This window comes from Colletotrichum godetiae, assembly GCF_030913485.1.
Source record: "Colletotrichum godetiae strain CBS 193.32 chromosome Unknown BDP55scaffold_3, whole genome shotgun sequence".
Classification (NCBI taxonomy): domain Eukaryota; kingdom Fungi; phylum Ascomycota; class Sordariomycetes; order Glomerellales; family Glomerellaceae; genus Colletotrichum; species Colletotrichum godetiae.
Window position 1 is genome coordinate 1,354,958 of NW_026851251.1, and position 22,504 is coordinate 1,377,461.

At 53.4% G+C, this 22,504-nt stretch overlaps 7 protein-coding genes across 7 annotated transcripts; 3 read left to right on the top strand and 4 right to left on the bottom strand.

Annotated features, from left to right (window-relative positions):
* Positions 1–467: 467 nt before the first annotated feature.
* Positions 468–2,432, bottom strand: BDP55DRAFT_723635 (major facilitator superfamily transporter; the record flags this gene model as incomplete). The annotated part of the gene is made up of 4 exons (XM_060578775.1): positions 468–583; positions 648–2,026; positions 2,093–2,166; positions 2,244–2,432. The coding sequence occupies 4 exons, from the start codon at positions 2,430–2,432 to the stop codon at positions 468–470; spliced, it is 1,758 nt and encodes a 585-aa protein (XP_060435785.1).
* A 3,363-nt stretch (positions 2,433–5,795) lies between these two features.
* BDP55DRAFT_541282 (myb-like DNA-binding domain-containing protein) lies at positions 5,796–8,201 on the top strand (the record flags this gene model as incomplete). The annotated part of the gene is made up of 2 exons (XM_060568207.1): positions 5,796–7,799; positions 7,869–8,201. 2 exons carry the CDS (start codon positions 5,796–5,798, stop codon positions 8,199–8,201), a joined length of 2,337 nt encoding a protein of 778 aa, XP_060435786.1.
* Positions 8,202–8,436: 235 nt separating this feature from the next.
* Positions 8,437–10,776, bottom strand: BDP55DRAFT_723637 (major facilitator superfamily transporter; the record flags this gene model as incomplete). Its single annotated transcript, XM_060578776.1, has 5 exons — positions 8,437–9,079; positions 9,181–9,367; positions 9,442–9,466; positions 9,579–9,864; positions 9,998–10,776. The coding sequence occupies 5 exons, from the start codon at positions 10,774–10,776 to the stop codon at positions 8,437–8,439; spliced, it is 1,920 nt and encodes a 639-aa protein (XP_060435787.1).
* A 2,177-nt stretch (positions 10,777–12,953) lies between these two features.
* Positions 12,954–14,353, bottom strand: BDP55DRAFT_540929 (uncharacterized protein; the record flags this gene model as incomplete). The annotated part of the gene is made up of 2 exons (XM_060568161.1): positions 12,954–14,055; positions 14,175–14,353. The coding sequence occupies 2 exons, from the start codon at positions 14,351–14,353 to the stop codon at positions 12,954–12,956; spliced, it is 1,281 nt and encodes a 426-aa protein (XP_060435788.1).
* A 2,180-nt stretch (positions 14,354–16,533) lies between these two features.
* BDP55DRAFT_645700 (mitochondrial carrier domain-containing protein) lies at positions 16,534–18,022 on the top strand. Its single transcript, XM_060573657.1, has one exon. The coding sequence runs from the start codon at positions 16,566–16,568 to the stop codon at positions 17,919–17,921; it is 1,356 nt and encodes a 451-aa protein (XP_060435789.1). The 5' UTR covers positions 16,534–16,565; the 3' UTR covers positions 17,922–18,022.
* A 165-nt stretch (positions 18,023–18,187) lies between these two features.
* BDP55DRAFT_645701 (metallo-beta-lactamase superfamily protein) lies at positions 18,188–19,733 on the top strand. Its single transcript, XM_060573658.1, has 2 exons — positions 18,188–18,670; positions 18,734–19,733. The coding sequence occupies exons 1-2, from the start codon at positions 18,235–18,237 to the stop codon at positions 19,594–19,596; spliced, it is 1,299 nt and encodes a 432-aa protein (XP_060435790.1). The 5' UTR covers positions 18,188–18,234; the 3' UTR covers positions 19,597–19,733.
* Positions 19,734–21,767, bottom strand: BDP55DRAFT_645704 (Alpha/Beta hydrolase protein). Its single transcript, XM_060573659.1, has 4 exons — positions 21,258–21,767; positions 21,161–21,202; positions 20,049–21,099; positions 19,734–19,989 (listed from the first exon to the last, which is right to left on the bottom strand). Exons 1-4 carry the CDS (start codon positions 21,647–21,649, stop codon positions 19,831–19,833), a joined length of 1,644 nt encoding a protein of 547 aa, XP_060435791.1. The 5' UTR covers positions 21,650–21,767; the 3' UTR covers positions 19,734–19,830.
* Between the last annotated feature and the right edge of the window lie 737 nt (positions 21,768–22,504).

A 22,504-nucleotide genomic window follows, 5' to 3' on the forward strand; every position in this document is an offset into this window, starting at 1 on the left:
TTAGGTACTGATGCCTCTTTTCCCTCCGTGTTTACGAAGTCAATACGTGCTCACGAAGCAAGGTACGGATTACCGTCGTACTGGTATTCTCAAACACAAAGCTCTGTTCAATAGCCAATGGGTGCCGAGGCCAAGGAAAGGCAGAGGCACTCTTTCAAGAGTCTTTCAAATTTGACGGATGCGGCCAGTCAAAGCTATGTAAAGTAGATACAAATCTTGAGCCAATCTCTGAGTAAACTGGCGTCTGAACAATCAAGAAAAGGTGTATTGATGGTATCGCCGGATACTCTTGTATCCTATGCGGCAAAGTCTCCGCTGCTCTAAATCAAAAGAACCACAACCCTCTAGCGCTCAATGGCGCTGACGTCTATGTTCTAGGTATCTCAATCCTCCTCTGGCTATTCTTGTGAAACTACACAAACACTACATAGAACGTACAACTCTCAACCCACACGCACACCCAAACATTAGTTGTTGGGTATCAACTCCTCCTCCGTCAACACCTCCAGCGCCTCTGAGCTAGCGTTGGAGCTCAAATGCGGCGCCGATGAAGGTACAGGCTCGTAGGTCTCCTCGAGGAACACTGTGTACTCGGTTAGCAACGGAGTTTCACGTAGGTACAGCACGGGCGGAATTGAACAACTTACCACCGGGCCGCACCATGAAGCTGGCCAACAAAGCCAGGCCAAATAGGGCTGCAAGGAGGACGAAGATGGCCTGATCAAAGACGCCGACAGTCGAGTAGTAAAGTGTGTTGAAGGCAATCGGACCCAGCACCCTCGAAAGGGCGTGCAAAACGCCAATGGCCCCGAGCAGCTGCCCGACCTGGTCCGCAGGCACATGCTTGGTGATGGCGGCTTGAATGGTCGCACTTCCGAGGCCGCCAAAAGCAGTGACCATGCCAGAAAGCACGAATACGGCCTCGCTTCTCGCAAACAGGTATCCAAGGGAGCCGGTGACGTCCGAGAGCAGAGCGAAGCGAAGAATCCAGCAGTCGACGCTATCGGCGCCGTTGTTTGCCTCAACGATGGAAACGCCCGATACCCTCCTCCGGTAGGCTGCGGGCCGCACGCGGAAGACATAGTTGACCAGCGGGAGGACGACAAGCAGCGCGACAACGCGGACCATGGACACGGCGGAGATGTAGCGAGAGCTCTCCAGGGTACCCCAGCCCCACGTCTCGGGGGACTCGGAGTAGAGCAGGATGACAGTGCCGGCGCTCATGGCGGCCCCCAAGAGGATCATGTCGGTGAAGGAGAGCGCGACGATGTTGAGACGCAGTCTCGAGGAGGTTCCGGATCCTGTGGGCCAGAGGATCCTGAGGGGAGCCAGGGGGTTGGCCGCCTTGATCGTGGACCAGGTTCCATCGCCGGCCTTTGCCTCCTTTTCTTGGTCGTGCTTTTGGCGCGCGCGGAGCTGGCGTTTCACGCTGAGGGACTCGGGGACGATGAAGCCAACAAAGATGATGAAGTAGATGTGGCATCCCATGGTGACGTAGAATACGGAGAGGAGGTTGCCTGTCCAGGCGGCAAAGTAGCCAGTCAAAAGGGGGCCGAAGGCGAGACCGCTGAAGAGGCAGGCATGCAGATATCCGATGCGTACGCCGCGCTGAGATGGCGCGGTGCAATCGCTGGTGTACGAGTTGATGAGGACGCTGCCTGCTGTGAAGGATCCGGTGAGACCGTCGGCGACGGCACCGAGCAGCAGCCAGTTGTAGTGGAATGTCCAGGGGAAGTTGGCACACATGATGACGATGAGCTCGGCCACGACGCCGCCGCAGGACGCTAAAGCCAAGAGCTTCCGTCGGCCATACCGATCTGAGAGCTGACCCAACTTCGGGGCCGTGATGGCGGAGAGAATGCCGGTGGTCAAGTTGATGGCCAGGGTGAACATGGACACGCTCTTCTTAACCTCGGGGATGAGGCATTGCGGATTATCCGCGCCGAGTATCACAGGAGTGAAAGCGAAGGCCGGATCCAGCGCCGTCTCGTCGGCGAAATGCCTTTGGCATACCAGATCGACGATTCTATGTCACACACGAATTAGCGACTGCGATCGGCCGCATAGACATCACGAAATCATTTTGACATACAGGTTCAACTTGGGCACCAGAGAGCCTCCAAAGGCCAGCGTGAAGAGGGCATACGGGATGAGAAGCCAGTAGACCTGGCGCATAAAGAGTCAGCACGTTTGTTCGGGGTCACAGAGCGGCCCGAGCCGGAGCCGGAAAGAGAGAATCCTACAGAGGGCGTCCTCCACCACGGCAAGCCTTCGAAGTCCGCATAGCCCGGCCACGTATCTTCACAGGAGCTGTCGCCGTCGCGAGCGCCTGCGCTCAAAAGCGATGTGGTCTCTGTTGCCTCGTTTATGGGTTTCCCGTGGACATCTTGGTCTACCCGGGTGACTATGATGTCGTCTTTCGGTGCCGACATTTTTGGCTATTTCGTGTTGTTGTTGCTCGTGTGCTGTATCGAGTCCGTTTGTGGTGTAGTGTGCTTGGTACAGAACACGGCACAACTGTCGCAAATAGAATCCCGAAGCACTTTCGAGCTTGGTATCTGACAGACAAAAGGTCGCCAATTTTTTATCGAGTGTTTGTGCCTTTGGGGGAGCTGTGTTGTCGAGCGTTGGAGCTATATTCTGTTTTGGACGTTGTCGTTGGGGGCGAGCGCGGTAGGATGGACAGAGCGACACTGCCACGATTCCATTCCTGTAGGATCGTGTTCCGACGTACACAGCAGTTGGACGCCTCTCCGAGAGTAGAACTGTCAGGCCGGAAGAGGGACCAGAGCTGGAAGAGCAGAGGGGTACGGATACATAAGCAAGGGAAAGCGCTTTGCTCGGCGCAACGAGAAGTGGGAATGGGAAAAGAAATAGAAATCCGAGCTACGTAGCAGAGGACCGGGGGCCGCTGCCCACATCAAGAGATAAGGCGAGTGTGGGACAGCGATGGACGCTGATGAAATCGAGCCAAGGGCCCGGGCTTGCGAGAGACAACCACAGTGACCACACCCAGAAGTTGAGCAGGGGGGGGGCGGCTTCGACGACGGGTGTGGAACAAAGTGGGATGGGCCTAGGTACTAGGATGGAAATGGGATGGGATGAGATGTGTCGTGGACTCGTGGAATGGGGACAGCGCCCCTCCGGACATGGATCGTAATGTTCGCTTCAGAAAGCGGAAGGTCATAGCATCTCGAGGCGCCAGTGATTCCTATTGGAGCAGCGTTGGGACGTTGCTAAGATCAGAGAAAGAGAGAGAGAGAGAGAGAGAGAGCAGCGCAACGCTTCGTCCGGCGTCCGTAACGGCCTAAACACGTTTCGGTTGGGGCCCTTGAGGCTTGGGGGGCGTTGGACTGACGGGCTACGGGGAACTCAGGGATTCTGATAGAGAGGTCCATCATATTGCGGTCATGTCTCAGAGTTTGTGAGTTGTATTGGGTGTATTGTGTGGGTGGGATTAGCCCAGCGAAGGGAAACGAAGACGGCAGTGATTTGCCTGTAAATCCTCGGAAACTCGTACAGTAAGCGAAGAGAACAGGGAGGCCAAGTTTATGGTCGGGGAATCGGGGAAAGATTGAGTCGGAGAGAGATACAAGGTACGAAGGCCGAGGGAGAGCGAAGGAGGAAAGGTGACGACAAGACAAGACGACAGGACGCTCCCTGCCGCGGGTTGATGAGCAACCATCCCGTAGGTCCTAGGATAGGTGCTTCCATCATAGGTGCGTGCCTGCCGGACTTGAGAGTGACCCCGTGTGAGTGAACCAATCTCGTGGGACAGAAGGCGCATGAGTTGGCGTCTGCCAGGCCTATCCATGACGCAGTTTCGCAGCTTCCATGGCCGATAAGGGGGGGCTGCCACACCTCCAGAAGTTCAGCCACAATCCAGATCTGTCAGGGCCGCCGTTGCTTCGATGGACGGTACCTAGGTACTTGGAGGTTAGTGTAGACAACTCCGCAAGCCTGGGAATGTGATTTCTAAGCTTGAGCCACTCCCGCGCGGGCACTTTACCCCAAGTTACATCACCAGAGTCAGCTCCGCAGGCTAGTTAGGTATCTGACTGTACGGAAGCAGAGTACAACGCCCACCGGCTCGCCAAAAGGCGTTGTTGACTTTCAACCTGGCTACTGATTGTCGTACGCAGTGTCATCGTCGTCGCAGTTCAGCAGGCCTCACATGTCCGAATCCCGGTTTATCAAAAACAATGAATCAACTCTCTCGCGCGCGCGGTGCCATGTAGTTGCACAAAGACATGCTCCATCTAGAATTCCTGTTCACTCCTCCTTTCCTTAACATATCTGGATGCCAGCACAAACTTTGATGCCCAATATGGCAACACAGCAGCACATTGTCCAACACGAGTCGACAAGGTTCGGTGGTCGGCATGTTTCAGCACCGACTGGCGGACCGGTCCCGCGGAACCACTGTCCTGGAAGACGCCATGCTCTTCCCTCACTTCCACTAAAAGTTTGCCCTGCATCCTGTAAATTCTGTCCAACTTTCCCCTCTCTTTAAGTAGGCTGGACAGGTCGGCACGTTTCGTCTTGTCGTTGTCGTTATCGTATTCCGGTTTCCGATTCGGTGACCCCTCTTAAGACAATCCGAGAGCGACTTGGACCATTTGTTGGTGATGGATAGATTATCCCATCTGCCACTTGGGGATGTGTTTGCCGCCATCCGACGGCATATCCCCTGGGCTTCCGCGAGGGTGCGCTGTCTTGTTTTGACTCTGGGAGACGACACCTCTTAAATTGTCAGATGGTGTTTTGCGCAAGCGACGTGTTGCCATTGCCTTTCTCGCCATGTGCTCGGTGCTGTTTTGATCGCCTACTGCCGTGTTCCGCGGTGCCTGATACCAGGAAACGGCTTGTTGGACAGCATGAGTCGGCACCTTGCGTAAACTCCGCTCGACTGCGTGGACCCCAAACGCCACGCCATATTGCAAAGCAAGTGCTCAGAGCTCGTCACGAACAACTAATTCCCCCAAAACATTGCCTCCTGGCAGGTAGGTATTACGCTACATCGAGAGAGACAGAAGAAACCCCCCTCCCTTTCGACCCAACAGGACGCGTGGATGCTACTATGCCTCGGCAGCAGAATGAGGAAAGTGAGGGGGTGACAAGCTGAGAGTTCATGAATGCGGCTGCTCTTATCAATCTGTTAGCGGAGTTGGGGCTCCAATCACTGCCAAGATCCATGCACCCTCACCTTGTGTCGTCGTAATCGACTTCGATCTATGCTCGCACTACATTGCTTAAGCAGGGCAGCACCATTACCATGTTAAACTTCCAGCTCGAAACCGCGGGCTTCGTAAAAATGCCGCCGTTATCTAGAATCAGAAAGATGCAAGAATGGTGTGTTCCTGACCGTTCAGGAATGCGATTGCTAGAATGGGCTTTCGTAAACTTCGGGTCAAAGCATTTTGTCAGGAGTCTTTTGTCGATGACTTTAAATGTTCTGACCAAAGAGGAGCTTGCATCGGTGATCTTGTCAGGCTTTCAATCCGGATTATCAAGAGCTATGAATTAAGTTCTCTTGGGAATTTCCGACCTCACCGAGTATACCGAGGCTGTCCAGGTGTGCTTCGGTGAGCTGCATTAGGTACTCCATGTGGAACCAATCACCAATCACTCTCCAAAGCTGACTAAGACTTGCCAAGCCGCTCTCAGCCTTGTGTACCCATCCTTCACTTTTGGCCTCGCATCATAATTTCTTTCGCGCAACGCCCTCGCGAAGGGGCTTTTCGACAACCACAACCCGCGCCGCTCTCCGAAACTCTTCAGCACTCCTCGCCATCATGGGTGTCGTCAAGGGAGGTGTTTGGACCAACATTGAGGATGAAATCCTCAAGGCCTCCGTGTCCAAATATGGTCTGAACCAGTGGGCGCGTGTCTCGTCACTGCTCGCGCGCAAGACCCCGAAGCAATGCAAGGCAAGATGGAACGAATGGCTGGACCCGAGTATCAAGAAGACGGAATGGAGCAAGGAGGAGGACGAGAAGCTTCTGCACCTCGCCAAGCTTATGCCGACACAATGGCGCACCATCGCACCTGCCGTCGGCCGAACCGCCAACCAGTGTCTCGAGCGATACCAGAAGCTCCTCGACGAAGCCGAAGCAAGAGAAGCTAGTCAATTCGGTCTCACCGGTATCGATGGCGGCGAAGCATCGGCGCCAAGCGCCGACGACGTTCGACGATTGCGCCCCGGCGAGGTTGACCCAGACCCGGAGAGCAAGCCCGCCCGACCCGATACGATCGATCTCGACGAGGATGAAAAGGAGATGCTGAGCGAAGCCCGAGCGCGTCTGGCCAACACACAGGGAAAGAAGGCCAAGAGAAAGGCAAGAGAACGTCAGCAAGAGGAGTCGCGCCGTTTGGCTGCGCTGCAGAAGCGACGCGAGCTCAAAACGGCTGGCATCAACATCAAGGTCGTCACGCGTAAGAAGGGCCAGATGGACTACAATGCCGACATTCCTTTCGAGAAGAAGGCTGCCCCGGGATTCTACGATACCGCTGAGGAGCAGGTCCGGAACGAGCACCAGCGAGAGGCTTTCGACCCGAGAAAACAACAACTTGCGAGCAAGCGCAAAGGCGACGGCGACGATGATGGAGAAAACAAGAGGAGGAAGAAGGAAAAGGAGGCGCCCTCGGCATCGTTCCAGGCTGCCGTGAAGGCGGGCCAGATGCAGAAGATCAGGGAGGCCGAGCAGAGCAGCAAGAGACGAGCGCTGAATCTGCCAGCTCCTCAGGTGAGCGAGGGCGAGTTGGAGGAGATTGTGAAGATGGGTATGATGGGTGAGAGGGCAAGCACGATGGCACGCCAAAGCGAAAACGATGCAACACGCGGCCTGATCAGCGAATACTCGACCCTTAACAACAACGCCCCGATTCGAACACCTCGAGCTCCCGCCCAGGAAGACCATATCGCGAATGAGATCCGGAACATCAGAGCCTTGACGAGCACCCAGTCTTCACTACTCGGTGGCGAGAATACTCCGCTACACGAAGGAACCGAGTCGACTGGATTCGATGGTGTCGCCCCCCGCAAGCAAGTGGTTGCAACACCGAATCCCCTGGCAACACCAATGCACACAGATAGCGTTGGGCAAACGCCGGCTCGCGTTGGACAGACTCCGATGAGGACGCCCCGTGACAGCTTTGCGTTGAACGCCGATGGAAGCCAGACCCTCGTTTCAGCGACACCGAGAGATGTCAAGATGCGAGAAATGGCACTGCGCAGCCAATTGAAGCAAGGTCTTGCATCGTTGCCCAAACCCAAAGATACCGAATGGGAGCTTGAACTTCCCGAAGATCAAAGGGAGGTCACTTTGAGCGAGGATCAGTTGATGGAAGACGCTGGAGAGAGGGATCGCCGGGAACGCGAAATCAAGGCGGCACAAGAAGCGCTGGAAGCGCGGAGAAGGACACAGGTCATGCAGAGACAGCTGCCACGGCCGGTCAAGGTGGATGTCTCGGCTCTGCTCTCGAACGCCGAGACTTTCCAAGATGCCGCTGAGGCGCTCATTGCGCGAGAGGCTGCTGCTCTCGTCGCCAACGATGCTGCCAAGTATCCTTTACCCAACGCCAAGATCAGTGGCACTGCTCCTCGCTTGGAGACCATCAGCGACGATGACCTTGCAGAGGCACGTCTTCAGATCATGTTGGAGACGAAGCCGACGCCTTCGCCAGCCGAAATCCAAAAATCCTTCGAGGCCAGGAGCAAGAACTCTTTGCTCCTAGGTCTGGGATGCTATGGCGATGACGAAGAAGGGGAGGAGGCAGCCATGAAGCACGCCTTTGACGTAAGTGGCACCACCCAGTAGCTCAAGCCCAGTTTCCTACTTCAAGTCAACTAACCTCATCATTCACAGGCTATCCAAGATTCCATCTCCAGCACAGCCGAAGAGGGCATCAAGCTCGAAAAGAAGCTAGGCCTGCACCTGGGCGGCTACCAGAAGCGCCAAAAGATGCTCAAGGACAAGATTGGCGAGGCCGCCGAGGCGCTGGACAAGGCCAACAACGCCCTCAGCGGGTTCAAGACGCTGGCCATCTCCGAGGAGGTGGCGATCCAACGACGTCTAGGTGCTCTGCGGGAAGAAGTCGGGTTTGTTAGCAGGAGGGAGCGCGAGGCGCAGGAGCTGTATCGCAAGACCAAGGATGAGCTTGATGCGTTGAGGGTTAATGGGATGAATGGACACTACTAAAGGGGGGAAGTGGGCGGGATGTGCGTGTATTTATAACGGGCGATGAGAACGGCACGGCAAGGCAAGGCTTAGAGCCTGGATTTCAGGCAAAAATTGAAGCTTGTATGATGTGGGATCTCGAAAATGCTTCCGCTAGCATGCTGAAGTATCTATGCAACAAAATGCTACACAAGATGATGTGACGACAACTCTTTCTCCAATTTACTGATTACCAGTGGATGATAGCCTCAAACCTTTACCGGCTTGTCTTTCTCGCCCCCAGTCTGGGCAACTTGATCGGGATGAGCAGAGCCACCGAAACAAAAGCAATCACCGTACAACACAAGAACGTCGTCCGCAAAGCCGCCTCGTAACTCATAACGACCTGCTCGCGGTACGCAGCCGGCAACTTCACAATCGATTCGACGCTCTCCCTCACCTTACGAATCACCTCGTCCTTGTCCGGGCCCTGGACATACTCATCCAAGTACCCGACAAGCGCATTCTGCACAACGAGACTACTGCTCGCCACGCCCAACACCATGCCCAACGAGCGCCAGAGGATCAAGGTACTCGTGACAACAGCTTGCTCGCGCTGGTCGCTGGCCGCCAAAACAGCCATGAAGGTCCCCGGGAACTGGAACCCTTGGCCGATGGAGGAAGGGACGAGGCAGAGGAGGTAGACCCAGGAGGGCCAGCCGCGGCGCATGGTGGAGAGGGCGATTGTGCCGAGGAGAAGGCCTACTGCGCCGGTGAGGGCGGGCCATTTGAGGCGGCGGGTGTAGGTTATCAGGAAGCCTGTTGCTGTGCCGACGATGGAGGAGACGATGGAGGGGAGGACGAGGTTGAGGCCCGACGAGGTTGCTGTTGTGAGGAGGACGGCTTGGAAGAAGAGGGGGCTGGTTGTGGGCATGGTTAGATCTTGATTGTTCCTTCTTGTGGGGGTGTTTTTCTTTCTTTGGGGGTGTTTGGAAGTATCGTAGGATGAGTATGAACTTACATGTTGAAGAGGATTGCGTTGCTGAGGAGAGCAGCGAAGAAGTTTGAAAAGATGAGGTTCATTCGGGGCGAGCGGCGGACGAGGTAGAGAGGCATGATGGGGCGGTTGGCGAAGGATTGGACGTAGAGGAAGACGGGGAAGCAGACGCCAAAGATGACGAGAGATGCGATTACGAGGGGATGGGACCCTTGAAATGTTTGTTAGCTCGCTGTTCCGAGACATGGAAGCATATTAAATGTGAGTGATTTGAGGGCCACTTACAAGGCAGAACATTTCCTCCGAGGTTCTACAACATTGCAAAAAGAAGACGTTAGCTTCACAAATTTCAAGAAGCAGAAAGGGCTATTTTGTAGTGTAGATTCCTCCATGTCATTCCAGGAGGGGAGAAGAAAACTTACAAGACCGAGGACGAAGAAGGTGATGGCCGTGGTCAGGAGGATGGAGCCCTTGAAATCAAAAGCCTTGAGGGCCTCGATGAAGCTCTCCCGCTTGGTACCGGCCATGCCCAGGTCGCTGGGGACGGCGATCATGGCGATGATGCAGCAGATGATGAGGGGCGGGACCTGGATGCCGAATTCCCAGCGCCAGCCAAGGTGGTCGGCCATGGCACCGCCCAGGGCCGCGCCGAGGGCGGAGCCGACGCCGTAGATCATGTTGATGTAGGATTGGTATGCGCCGCGGTTCCTGTGTCTCACTATCAGTATTTCAAACCTCTTCTCACAGTGACTCTCTCTTTCCATTGCGTGTCAAGGTAGAACATCCATGTGCCATCCTACAAAGCGCGCAAGAAGAATATTGCGGAGTTGGAAATACTCACTCAATGGGAACCAAATCGCTAACAATGATACTACCCAAAGTCATCATGCCGCCGGCGCCAAGTCCACACGCCGCGCGAGCAAGGATGAAGCTCGTCATGCTCTGCGCGAGCGCGCACCACACCGTCGCGAGGCAAAAGATGACCATGGTGGCGACGTACGGCGGCTTCCGGCCGACGCTGTCCGACAACCGGCCCAAAATCGGCTGAAACGCCGAAGACGTCAACAAGAACGCCGTGGACAGCCACGAGGCGCTGTTGGAGGCCTTGAAGTAGGACGTGATGACGGGGTGGGAGGAGGCCATGATTGTGCCGTCGAAGCAGGCGATGAAGTAGGTGAGGAGGATCTCTGAGAAGATGAACCAGAAGCGGGAGCGGGAGATGCCGTTTAAGAAGGGGGTCGAGGCGACGCTGCTGCTGATGGAGACGGCATCGTCGTCGTGGTCGTCGTCACCTACAGCGGCGATGCCTCCGGCCTCGGAGGCGCGGTCGGAGCGGCTTGCGAGCGAGGGCCGGCGGTGTTTGGAGGCCGTGCTGTAGCGCCGGGGACCACGGAGGAGGGGGTTCACGGTCGACTCGGGCTCGAGGAAGGGGCCCGTGGAGGGGATGGACCTGGAGAGTAAGAGGTCGAATTCGTTTGGTGGGATGGCATTTTCGTCTTGCGGGGTGATGGGGAGAGGGGTCGTAGGCTCGTCGACCTGGAGAAGAGGCGTGCGCTCGGTGGAGTGCTGGCCGTTTGACGCTGCCGCCGACGACGCCGGGTTCGGTTTCCGGGAAGCCATTGTGAGAAATGGGTTTTACGGAAGATTTGACTAGGGTGGCATTCAAAAATTTCACGATGGGACCGGGCGGGAGATCTGCCTTCATGAATCAGTCCTTGCATGGTTCTTAGGAGGTATGATGAGGCCAGGGGTTGAAAAAGCTTACTCGAGAGATCTAGATCTCGAGATTTGAGATAGAGTATTGCAGATGGACCGCGCGCAGGGAAGTAAAAAATAAAAATAACAATCTAACGACCTTTGTCCCCTTCGCTGGTAACAATCGCTGTTCAGTCTCAAAAGATTGCGGTTCAGGAAACACAACTCGATGGCATGGGTGACGCACACCAAGCGAATGTCACGAGTCAAGAACGGTGGGATGAGTGAGGTGAAGGAGAGAAGTAGACTGGACACCGAGAAAGAGAAAAGGCGAATCCAAGGTAAGAAAGGCAGGAAAGAGAAATTCAGTATTTAGATGGATGGGACGCGAGCGCGAGGAAAGCACGCCTTTTTCTGCCACCCTTGCCCCGGGAAGCCGTTGACTCAATAAATCGGTGTACGGAGTACTTTTGTACCTTTTTTTTTTTTTTTCACTTTTGGGATCCGCCGTTTCCTTGTTCCCCCAAAGGAACCTTCACAATATCATAATGTTGGTAGCAAGCAGCATGCAGAAAGGACTCTAAGAGTACATGGCGTCGCGGCATTGCTCCCGCCTACCGCTTACCGCCGGTGACGGCCCCGGCCTTTGCACGCTGGCAAGTCCCAAGTTTGCCGGACCTGGTGACTCTTTTCAACTGTCAGCGCCGGCGTTGGCCCTCCTACAGTCTTACTGCCTTTTCAGCCCAGCTTGAACCCCGCCTCCCCTCCATCCGCATCACGCTCAACTCTCACTCGGATACCCTGCCATGTACATCAAGGGCGCCATACTGAGGATGTCTTTTATCCCGAGTTCCCCTCCAACTTCCCTCCGCCGTTGCCATACCAAGGGCCTCAAAATTTGTTCATTGTCCAATCACGCAATAGCGGGTATGCAAAGGCGGCAGAAGCGTACAGCGCGGACTCAAGCCGACATGTGCCCGCTTAGCTTACCTTGTTAGCATGCGCGAACACCGCTGCCCTAGCGAAGGGAGAGGGGAGAGAGGAGATATTGCCCACTTCCCCAGCTGGGTGTCTTGCTTTTCCCGCTGCAGACTTGCCAGAGCGGCGTTTTTGCAGTGGGCCGAAGGATTTGATCCCAGAGTGGGGGGTTCCGTCCATCCCGGCCAGCGGGGGGGGGGGGGGGGGGGGTTCCCGTTCCCGTGCCGGATATCGGAGCCGACCCGATGTGGTACGGGCTCACATTTGGCGTATTGCGTATCCGTACCTATTGCCCAAGACCCGACTGATACTTCTCCTGGCCCGATCTGGGCAACACTTGGGTTACGGTTCCTTTCATCATTGAATACCATCGCAATTTCCATCGTCCATGGTCTTGGCCCTGTGCGCAGGTAATCTCGAGCATTTAATACCGGCAATGGGAACCTGCCGAGATGCTGTCGTACATGTGCCACCGCCTCGCCTTTTGGTGTAACCTCACCTCCCGCAGAACGTTTCTATTCATTTCGGTCCTCCAGATTATTCGGCTGTGTACAGAGAGCCACCGAGATCGATCTCGCACAGATCCTTGTGTATCCCCGGCGAGAGTGTAAATCACTCGGAGCATTTCTAGGCAGCTCTCTGCAGGCTGCTAGTAACCGGTCTAATGTGCCACAAAGAGATTGTGTATGCTATATGCTGCCGACAGAACCACCGATTCCTGCCTCGCCTCCATCATGTCTGATTTCGACTGTCTCGTCCCCTTGGGCAAGGGGTGGGTATGAGCCTCGAAGCCGAAGCCGACGATTTGATCAGGGGAGCCGAAGCCGAATCTTCGGTGCCATGATCAAATTTCGTATTCTCATACAAGCCAGTAATCTCTAAGTCCCTAAAATCAGGATAGTACCCCAGGTTTCTCATTCTTAAACGGCTGAATGCATGCATGCAATATTTGACCTCGTTTAGGTATTTGGCCGCTTCTCTGGTGGGTGGGCAACACGGCGTTTAGATTGCATGAGACTCTGAATTAGACCGAAGATCGAATGCAGTCTGAGATGAGGTGCTCAACGCTGTTCGACGTACTTTGACCCTTCGACATCTTTCGATATACTCATTCCACGGTGTATCTAGTGCGATTCTTGAAGTCCCATCTCAAAATCGTAATTATATATCGAAACAGGATAGTCCGAGACTGACCCAATCTTGTTGATTAGCTTCATGTTGAGCATTTCCAAGAACAGTCTGTCGTTAGCTTCTCCATCGTAGTCGTCTGTCCATATAGAATTGTAGTTCTCCCATGGCCTGTTGTTGTGCTCGTAACGCGGATGGTTGGAAAAGTAGCTGAGTTGCTCTGCGCGAAAGATCTCAAGATCAGGGCAGTTCGTCCTCAGATGCGCAAATACGTCTTCCCAGTTACCCCCGTCCCAATGAATCTTGACGTCGTCAAAGTTGACTCGGCGGATCGCTGAAGCTTGTGACGATGGCAGGATACCCGACAACAGTTGTAGAAGTGACGGTATGTTGGTCCATATCCGGCGAAGCGAGAGGTCGCGCAGATGTTTGGTACCGAATTGGGAATTCCCCCACTGCTGAATATCCATGTTGAGATAATGCGTCGCCTCGATGCCAAGTGCCTCAAGGTTGGGGCAAGATGCCACCAAGGCCCAGAGTGCGTCCTGATGTTCTCTGTTCGGATAGGTTGCCTGCACATTACTCGGCGCAACTGATCCCAGAATGGTCGTTCGATCCCCGTCGTTATTTTCCTCCTCTATCTTGGTGTATTGCGCGCTTCCGCTTGGTCCAGTTTCGTCGACGATGACCAAACGTAGCTTCCTAAGGCGATCCCGGGCATCCTGAGACAGGGTGCCAGCCAATTGTCCAATATGCCACGTTGAAGGCACCGCAAAGCTGAGGTCCACCAAATGTTGGAATCCCGGACTGGCCAAACCGTGTTTTGCTGTTGCCAAAACCTCATCCACGCCTTGCGTGTCGTAACAGTTTGCCATGAGATCATGTTTGCTGTAGGCCGCAGGGAAATCAATGCTAAAGCGCTCTATGCGTTTGACAGTGTCAAAAAAGCGTCGAAGAAGCGCGTGTTCATTGTTCTTCCCGTAATGGAGCTCATGTCTAGAGCGTTTCGGGTCCGACGTCCACCAATCTGTTGTCCTAAGTTTGTCGACATAGGAGTTTAAGATGATGTAGTCATCATCCACATCCTGACCTTCGAACCTGCATCAGTCTTGGGTCAGTCGTCCTTTCTTGTACAGGCAGTAATCTGAAGCAAGCTTGCTGGCGTTCTGCAAAATCGAGGAGTGCTTGAGACATGGTAGTGGACAAGTAATTCTTACATCTCAAAGTCGTACGAGTAGAGCCGCGAAAAAGTACGTAGTCCATCGAGGTCGTTGAGGCTGAGATTCCTGATCCAACTACATGGACCACCATCGGGCCCGCCACAGACTAGTAGAAGTTTTGCAAGACGATTTCGATCATCAAAGGGTACACTCCACCATTGGTGCTTCTGCAGCATTCTGGTGACGGAAGAGTTCCATTGGCGCGAGACCAAGCGCAAGTTCCAAAAGCCGTCTTCGATGGGTGGCAATTCGTCCCGGTTGAACTTCATCGACAAGCCAGAACCGTGGCGTGTATTGGCAGGAAGCCGCGCAGAGTGTGATGTGAAAAAATTCCAGTCGTCTAGAGAATAGACGCCCCGGACCTTTGCCAATGGCTGGTAGACCACCAATCCATCGAGTATCTATCGCAGGCGAAGAATTAGCGGACTGCACACAGCCGTGAGCGGTAACAACGAACCTGATCAAGGATCTCAGAAGGGAGTTCCATGTTGACCGAAATGAATTGTGACTAGTTCACTGAAATGCGGGACATCGATTACGAATTCCACACCTTACGTGGTCGGGTGAGGTGTCGAGTTGTAGTTGCTGTGCTTTTGGTGAGGTAGGCAGCAGCAGGGGCGGGCAGCCATCAGAGGTCGGGCTTAGCGCAAAATACACGAAGAAGCCGCTGTGGGATTAGTCAGACGCCCAATACCCGGAGCACCTGCCCTCGACTATTTTCCACGGGCAACTACCTTAGGTACACAACATCGTTCTCCCCTACTTCATAATCTCTTCCTTCCGAATACTATTGCGGCAACCTCGTGAATTAGTTACTGCAAACTTTCTGACGTGCTTGATAACTGGCTCTTCGCATCTGCTCAGGGAGGAAGTAACGTTGCTTGGGCTGGGTGGAAATCTGTAGAGTCTAAGTGGACACACTTCCTGGTCCATACTCAAGTATAAATACCGGGTGACTGAAAGACTACTCCCAATATGACCCAATATGAGCTTGGAGAATGTTTAGTGGACGAAGGTTTCAAGAGAATCTTGTATTCGTACCTCGATTACTCGTGACTACTACACATTGCCATCGGTGCAACAGAACCTCCGACTAATCAAAACCTCGAATCATGCTCAACGCTAATCAACGATCAAAGAGCCTCTCAATCTCGTGATTTTCACCTATTTGCATTGAAAACACTGACTGGGTGAGAACTTCTGACTCACGAGCTTACAAGGTCACTGAAAACACTTCTTACGAATAGTGGCCATCACACACGAAGGTAGGGCGTGGCAACTAGGCAAGGAGGAATAGAGTAAAATGCAATATCAAAAGTGGCATCAGACTAAGGTTGAAGCGAGACGATGGCATTTTCAGCATGTAAAATAACGTTATATGTAGGTAATGGAAATCTTCGGTGCCGGACTATCAAGCTATTTATACCCTATGTCTTTTCTTCTGTTACTATGAAATCTCACTCAACTTGTGACAGTAGTTCTCATTTATTTATCCTTTAACACATTTTACTTATTTCAATCCAGGACTAAGTTTACCGTCATCGCCCTCTTGCTTTGATGTAGGCTAATTTCTGCTGAAAATGCCGGGGTCATCTGTAAAGAATTTCTTAGGGAATGGGGAGTGCGTTTACTATCGAAGATCTCCGTTGAATGCCGATAGAAACTGTAAATTATTCACAGAAAGGCAACTGCAACGGCGATGACACCTGGACGTGTGGTCAGAGTTGTGGCCAGGTCGGTTTCTACGCTCCGACCGACAAGTCGTCTCCTCCGAAATCATTTTCAGTTTTTCCACTTAAAATTTTCAGGCGTTCAACCGATAACAGATGCGGTTGTTATTGCTACTGGGCACGAATTGTTGTGAAACGGTTCAGTCATAATTCGCTGATGGCTAAAATCCCTTTCTCAACATCAACAGATAATTGTTATATAACGCGAGCAACTCTAGGAAAAAAACGCTAATAGCTTCTGATAGTGACTGTAAATTTGGGATTAAATCCATGCCCTTCAGTCCGCTACTCTCTCAACCTCTTGCAGTTCAAATATGCCTGTCGTGTCATTGAAATTCACACTCTCCGAAGAACGAACATTCACTCATCAAAACTTCCCTTAGAGAATTGTGAAAATTCTCCTCAAAAGACTAATATTAGAACGCAAGCATGGTCATAGGACTTCAAGCTGGAGGACATCATGTGGTTGCCTTAGGTACACCCGTGCAGACGATCACCGGTAGGAGACATCCGGCAAGAAGTATCCACTTTAACAGGGTCATGCGCTTAGTCAGCATATCGAGAATCTGCGAACCGATCTCAACCGATGCCAAGTTTTGCCGTCTTGAATCTCATACTGGTTATCTCACCTGTAGGAGACGATGAAAATCAGTATACAATGACACGACGTCTCGATGACGGCACAACCACATACGACCCGCTTACAGGCGTCCTCCCCGTCCTCCCGCCCGATGCACAGCTTCCGGACAAGAACCCGCGCAGCAACGCCGCAACCGCAGCATCGGCCGCCGGCGTGCGCGCCTTGAGCGCCCAGGCCATCGCCTTCTACTTCCGCGCTCCCGTCAAGGCCTTCTTCCGCACCCGCGTCGACTACCTCGCCTACGCGCGCAGCGTGCACCAGGCCCAGATCGAGCTGCTTGCCCAGGCCGCCGCGAAAGAGCCCTCGACCAAGCTGAAAGCGACGTTGAACCAGGCATGGTTCTATCTGCGGGGCACGACGCCGGGCGTGCTCACTTCGGCGGTGAAGCAGCATGGCTGGGGTGTGCTCCCGAATCAAGTCTTGCCGCCGCTCATCGCAAATGTCGGCGTCGGAGCTGTGCTATATACCAGCTACCTCACTATCCTTGGCAGCCTGCACGAGGAGAGCGGCAGAGCAACGAAGACAGTCTACCCACCACCACACCCGACGCAAACTTTCACCGCGGGACTTCTCGCCGGAAGCCTCCAGAGTTTCATCGCAGCACCGTTGGACGCCATCCAGGCACGGTATGATCACCGCGACCTCATGCCAACAGAGGGCGGGAAACCCAGGAGCATGTGGGCCTTTAGTGCTGAGAAGTTGAGGGAGATTGGTGTGCGTGGCATCTTTGCAGGATGGGGCTTGTCTCTTATGAAGGACAGTTTCGGCGCTGCTGTATTTTTCAGCGTTTTCGAATATGTCAAAGCCCAAGGATACTACCGTTTTGTTTCATGGTACTACGGCGGACTCGAAGAGCACATTGTCGACTTCATGGCCCAAAAACGACCGGTAAAGAATGGCAAACCAGAGGAAGACAACAAGCAGCCTCTTATAATCAGACCGCACTACGCCATAGAGCCTATCTTCTTGCTCTTGGGAGGACTCAGCGCATCCTTTGCCCAACAAGTTGTTCTTCACCCCTTGACTCACGTGCAAGTGGAGCACTGGGATCGCCTCGAAGAATTAGACGCCAAGGCAGCGAAACTGAAGGAGACCAAGGGAACCGATCCATCACAGCGAAGGGACGGGTGGAGGATGGCGAGAGCCTACTATCGGGCTTACAAAGAGACCTGGTCAGAATGCTGCGCAGAGGCCGCAAAGGAAGGACTGGGAGTGAGGAAATGGCTATGGCGCGGTTTCTGGTGGAACACCATCCGCCAAGTCCCCAGCACGAGCGCTGGGTTGATCATTTTTGAACTGGTACGACGGAAGTACGGTCTTGGCAGCGAAGAAGTTCGCATTATGGGAGACGGGTACGATATCTTACTAAACTAGAGCATTTGGCACGCGCGCGGGCGTTTTGAGGTCGGTGTTTGGGATTCTCGACTCCACTAGGCATTTGTACAAATTACATCAAAAGACTCTTTTTGACCATGGACCGCTGGTATTATACGGAGTCGCAGCTGTGGCTTGCATGTGGCATGCAACTCTGCAATGGCTGGCTGGTTTGTGGCACATTCGGGTAAGTATTTCCTGCAACTCCAACGCGCCGTGCTCTATCAGAGGAGTAAGCTTCCGCATTGGACGTAGAACCCGGGGAAGTGGAGAAGACATGTTCATTTGATAATCGCCATGACGTCGGGGCACCATGCGGCTCCCGAAACTTTCCCTAGCATTTCTCCCCTCTTTGTCTTCCTGGAGTTGTCTCATGGTACGTAAAACCACAATACTCAGATCCCGTCGATCAATCAACGAGATGGCCAATATCCCAGAATCAGACAATGTGGTGCGCGTCAAGCTTGTCGATACGACAACTGCCATGGTCGGCGTGGCCGAGTCCTTCGTTCAGCCAGTCGTCAAGGGGCACGAAGTCATCAACTTTTGCTCGCTAGCTTTCCTCCTTGAACATGAGAAACTCGGCAAAAAGGCGATGTTTGATCTCGGCGTCCGAAAAGACTACTGGAACTTACCCAAGGGTGCCCAACAAGGAGTGTTGGGACCGGATAGCGTCATCTTTGGCATGAGTGTACCAAAGGGTATTGATGAGGTCTTGACGGATGGAGGAGTAAACCCAAAGTCGATTGGTGAGAGTCTTTCTCTGTAAATTGGGTTCCGGGAACTTTCTCTCACAGAAGGCCATACACTAGATTACTGCATCTGGTCTCACGCCCACTTTGACCACCGCGGAGACGTATCCGTCTTTCCCAAATCAACAACGCTGGTCACGGGGCCTGGATACTTCTTGTCGAAGGGCAGACCCGGGGGTAGAGACGATCCACAAGCGGCAGCAGAGTTCGAAGGCCGGCCGCTCGAGGAGGCTAACTTCGACAAAGGCCTGATGGTGGGCAAGTTCAAAGCCCAAGACTTCTTTGGCGACGGTTCCTTCTACCTGCTTGAGGCTCCGGGCCACCAGCCAGAGCACATATGCGGTCTCGCCCGGACCACGCCGTCTTCGTCCCCCGAGGGAGCCACCTTTGTCTTCCTGGGCGGTGATATTTGCCATTTCGCGGGCGTCTTTCGGCCGTCTGAGGATACCCCGCTTCCGGATGGAATTCCCGCTTCGGCCATTGCATTGCGTAGAGATTGGGCGTCCAAGGCCGTGTGCCCATGCTCCCACTTTACTCCCCATCATCCCAACACGTCGGACGAGAAATTGGCTTCGACCACGCCCTGGTATGAGCTACCTCGCGGGGGAAAACATCCCGTCTACACAGACATCGACCTGGCTACTGAATCGGTTGCAAAGATGCGTGAGCTGGATATCAAGGACAATGTGATGGTCTGCATCGCGCACGACGCAAGTTTGCTTGATGTGTTGCCGGTCTTCAATAAGCAGCCAGAGAGGGACATTAATGACTGGAAGACAAAAGGATGGAAGGCGACAACCTACTGGAGTTGGTTGAACGAGGTGTCCGTGGACGGCAAAACACCACACGAACCGGTGGTGGAGGGCTTCTGGAGGGACGGCAAGAAGTGGGATTACGCGGGATACTTGGAGACTCTTAAGTGAGACTGCGCAATCTCATAGCTGACCGGAGCAACTGGCGTGGGAAAGAATGTTACTATGGTGTGATGAATAAATACGATGATACTATCTGATCGAGAAAAGAAGGTGAATAGACAAAGGAGAATTCCGGAACCCTGATAACAAAAAAAGGAGAGAGTTCCCCTGCTCGCACCAGCGAATGTATAGCCGCTCTGAATGCAAAATAGAAAAACCTCGCAACGATGAACTATCCCTTGGCTATTTGCTCTCTTTTGCCTTCTTTGCTTCAGAAGCGACGTATTCGAAAGCACTCATGTCAGGCTCGCATGTAGTTCCAATCTCAGGCATCTTGCCATTCTGGAAATATTCACGGACGATATTGTCCACGCAGCTCGAGGGATGGTTGGTATATCCATGCTAAAGGAAATTGCGGTTAGCTTCGATGTTGCGGGGCTAGTGTTTTGGAGAGCACTTACACCAACACCGTAGTGAATAACAGCCCGACTATTTCGGAACCGCGCAGAAATCTCCCACGCCGTGTTCTCAGGGGTAGCCGGGTCCCAATGACCATTGATGATGAGGGCCGGGAAGCTAGTCCTGACGTTTCTCAAGGCGTTGAGGTCAATCTTCTCCGCGGCATCGAATCGCCAGCGAGAGCAGAGGAGGCGCAGCCTGGCACTGGCTTCGCCGAAGGAGCTTCCCTCCCAATGGGTTCGGTAGATGGAATAAAAATCATCGACGTTCTCGGCACGGAAGGACGAGTCCGCGCAAGCAATGCCCCAGACGCCATAGGTGCCGCCTTCGTTCCATTTGGACAGTAGCGCATTGGCTGCTGGGATGAGGGCACCGGTCCAGTTCCCTGTCAAGGCCGCGTGGACTCTAGAGACGGCTTGAGGGTACTGCAGCGGCTTGTAGAGTTCTGTCAGCAGACCCATTTTGAAGAGGGACACGAGGTCGTCTAAGTTGTTGGCGGTGTCGTTCTTGTCGTTGATCTGCTCCTCGAGCACGGTCTCGAGTGCCTTCATCAGGCTGTCCCCCGTGGTGTCGGCGCCGGTAAAGTTGGCCAGTACGCAGGATGCGGGACCGGCCTTGACGCACTCGTCAAAGAGGTGGTGCAGGGCGCGCTCTGTGTCTCTTTGGCCCGTTTTCCAGGTAGTGTCTGCATAGTCGTCCGCGATGAGATTGCTGTCCAGGACGAGACGCCCTACGCGGTCGGGGAACATGGAGGCGAAGACTTGTCCGAGAACGGTGCCGTAGGAGACGCCCCAGTAGTTTACCTTGGGGCCTTGATCGAGGGCGTCGGCGATTGAAATCATATCTCTGGCTACGAACGGTGTGCCGACAAAGCGGCCGTACTTGGCATTATCTCTGAAGCAGGCGTCGGCTGTGACTTTGTAGCTTTCCCAGTCTGTTGTCTTGATGCTGTTCCAGATATCACCCTTGGGTAGCGTCTCAAAGTCACGTCGGGTGACGGAAGTCTGAGCCGCTGTTACGTTGCAGATGTATGGAATAGTTTTACCAGTGCCTCTGAGAACGTGTGAGAAACATGCGTGGTGAATACAGGTTTATGATATGATATGATGCTCACCTAGGATCGAATCCAACGATATCATAGTTGCCTCCGACGATACTATATTAATCACTGAATTAGCAAAATGGGAGCAAAGATGCCGAACATAACCTACTTTCGCAACTTGAGACCCAACTTGGCTACTGACTCGACGCCAGAACCGCCTGGTCCGCCTGGGTTCCATAGCATACTCCCCATGTGGGGTTCTTTGTTTGCGCTGGCCTTAATTAATTGGAGCTGGATGGTCTCGCCGGAGCTCAGACTGGTGTAATCCAGGGGAACCTCAAGTTTAGCGCACTGAAGCTTCTCCGGCAAAGCGTCCACCATAGCGTTGACAGCGTCCCCAAAATCCAAGTCGCATTTTGTCCACTGGATGAATGACTTGTTTGATGGCGCCGAAGAATTGTAGTCGTCTCTCCGGAGGGCGAGGTGAGCTTCAGTCGGTACTATCAGGGCACTGGCTGAGCCCAGCAGGAGACGGCCGATCAGGGTGTTATGCAATTTCATTATGGCCGATTCTGAGAGTTGAAATGGTTTGATGTGATGTGTGATAACTCTGGAAGTATTGTTCTCATCTATGGCACCGGCTTGCAGTCTTATATGTGCGATGAGGTGTGAGAAGGAGATTGTTGATGGTGAGGGGATCAGATTAATGACTATCAAATCGTGGAAATAAGCAAAAAGACATGAATTTCGAGGATCGAGGCTATGCGGCTGACCCGTCGACCGGTAAGCTTGATTCGTCAAATCATCGCAATATCTTATTCCATCATGTAGAAACTGGCGCCTTGGCAACGAAAAGCTGAGCCCGAGTGAGCCCACAGAGGACGTCCAAAGTCTCAATGAGGCAATTACGTTGCATGCGCAGTGAGCTTACATGCCGACCTAAAGTCGCTTTCAGCCCTGCTTGTCTTGAACTACAAGGGACAGCTTCGAGCCTCATTGGGAAGATAGGGTGTTAATGGGGATTGTCAGCAATCTTGGCAGCACCTACGTAATTGCTCTGCCAGGCTTTTACCCTTTTGGGAAAAAAGAAGTAGAGAGGTACAAAAACAATAAGCGAGACGCTTGCTAGCCGACTTGGCGGGGTTAATCCAGCACTCGATGATTAATATGAACTCAGAGGCAGACTAGTTTCCTCTGATTACATTTGGGAAAAAGCTTCGTGTCCAAGAATGCCATTGCCTTGAGGGCGTATCGTGACATGGTTGAAGAACTTTTTGTTTCATCTGATTATAAGACTCAAAGTTCTTGCCCCTTGCAATAGCCGTTTGTATCGGCATCGTGCTCTATCACCTCATATGATCGGAATGTCCGGCAGCAAGTCGAGTCAAGACACCCAAATTTGCTCACACTATCAGT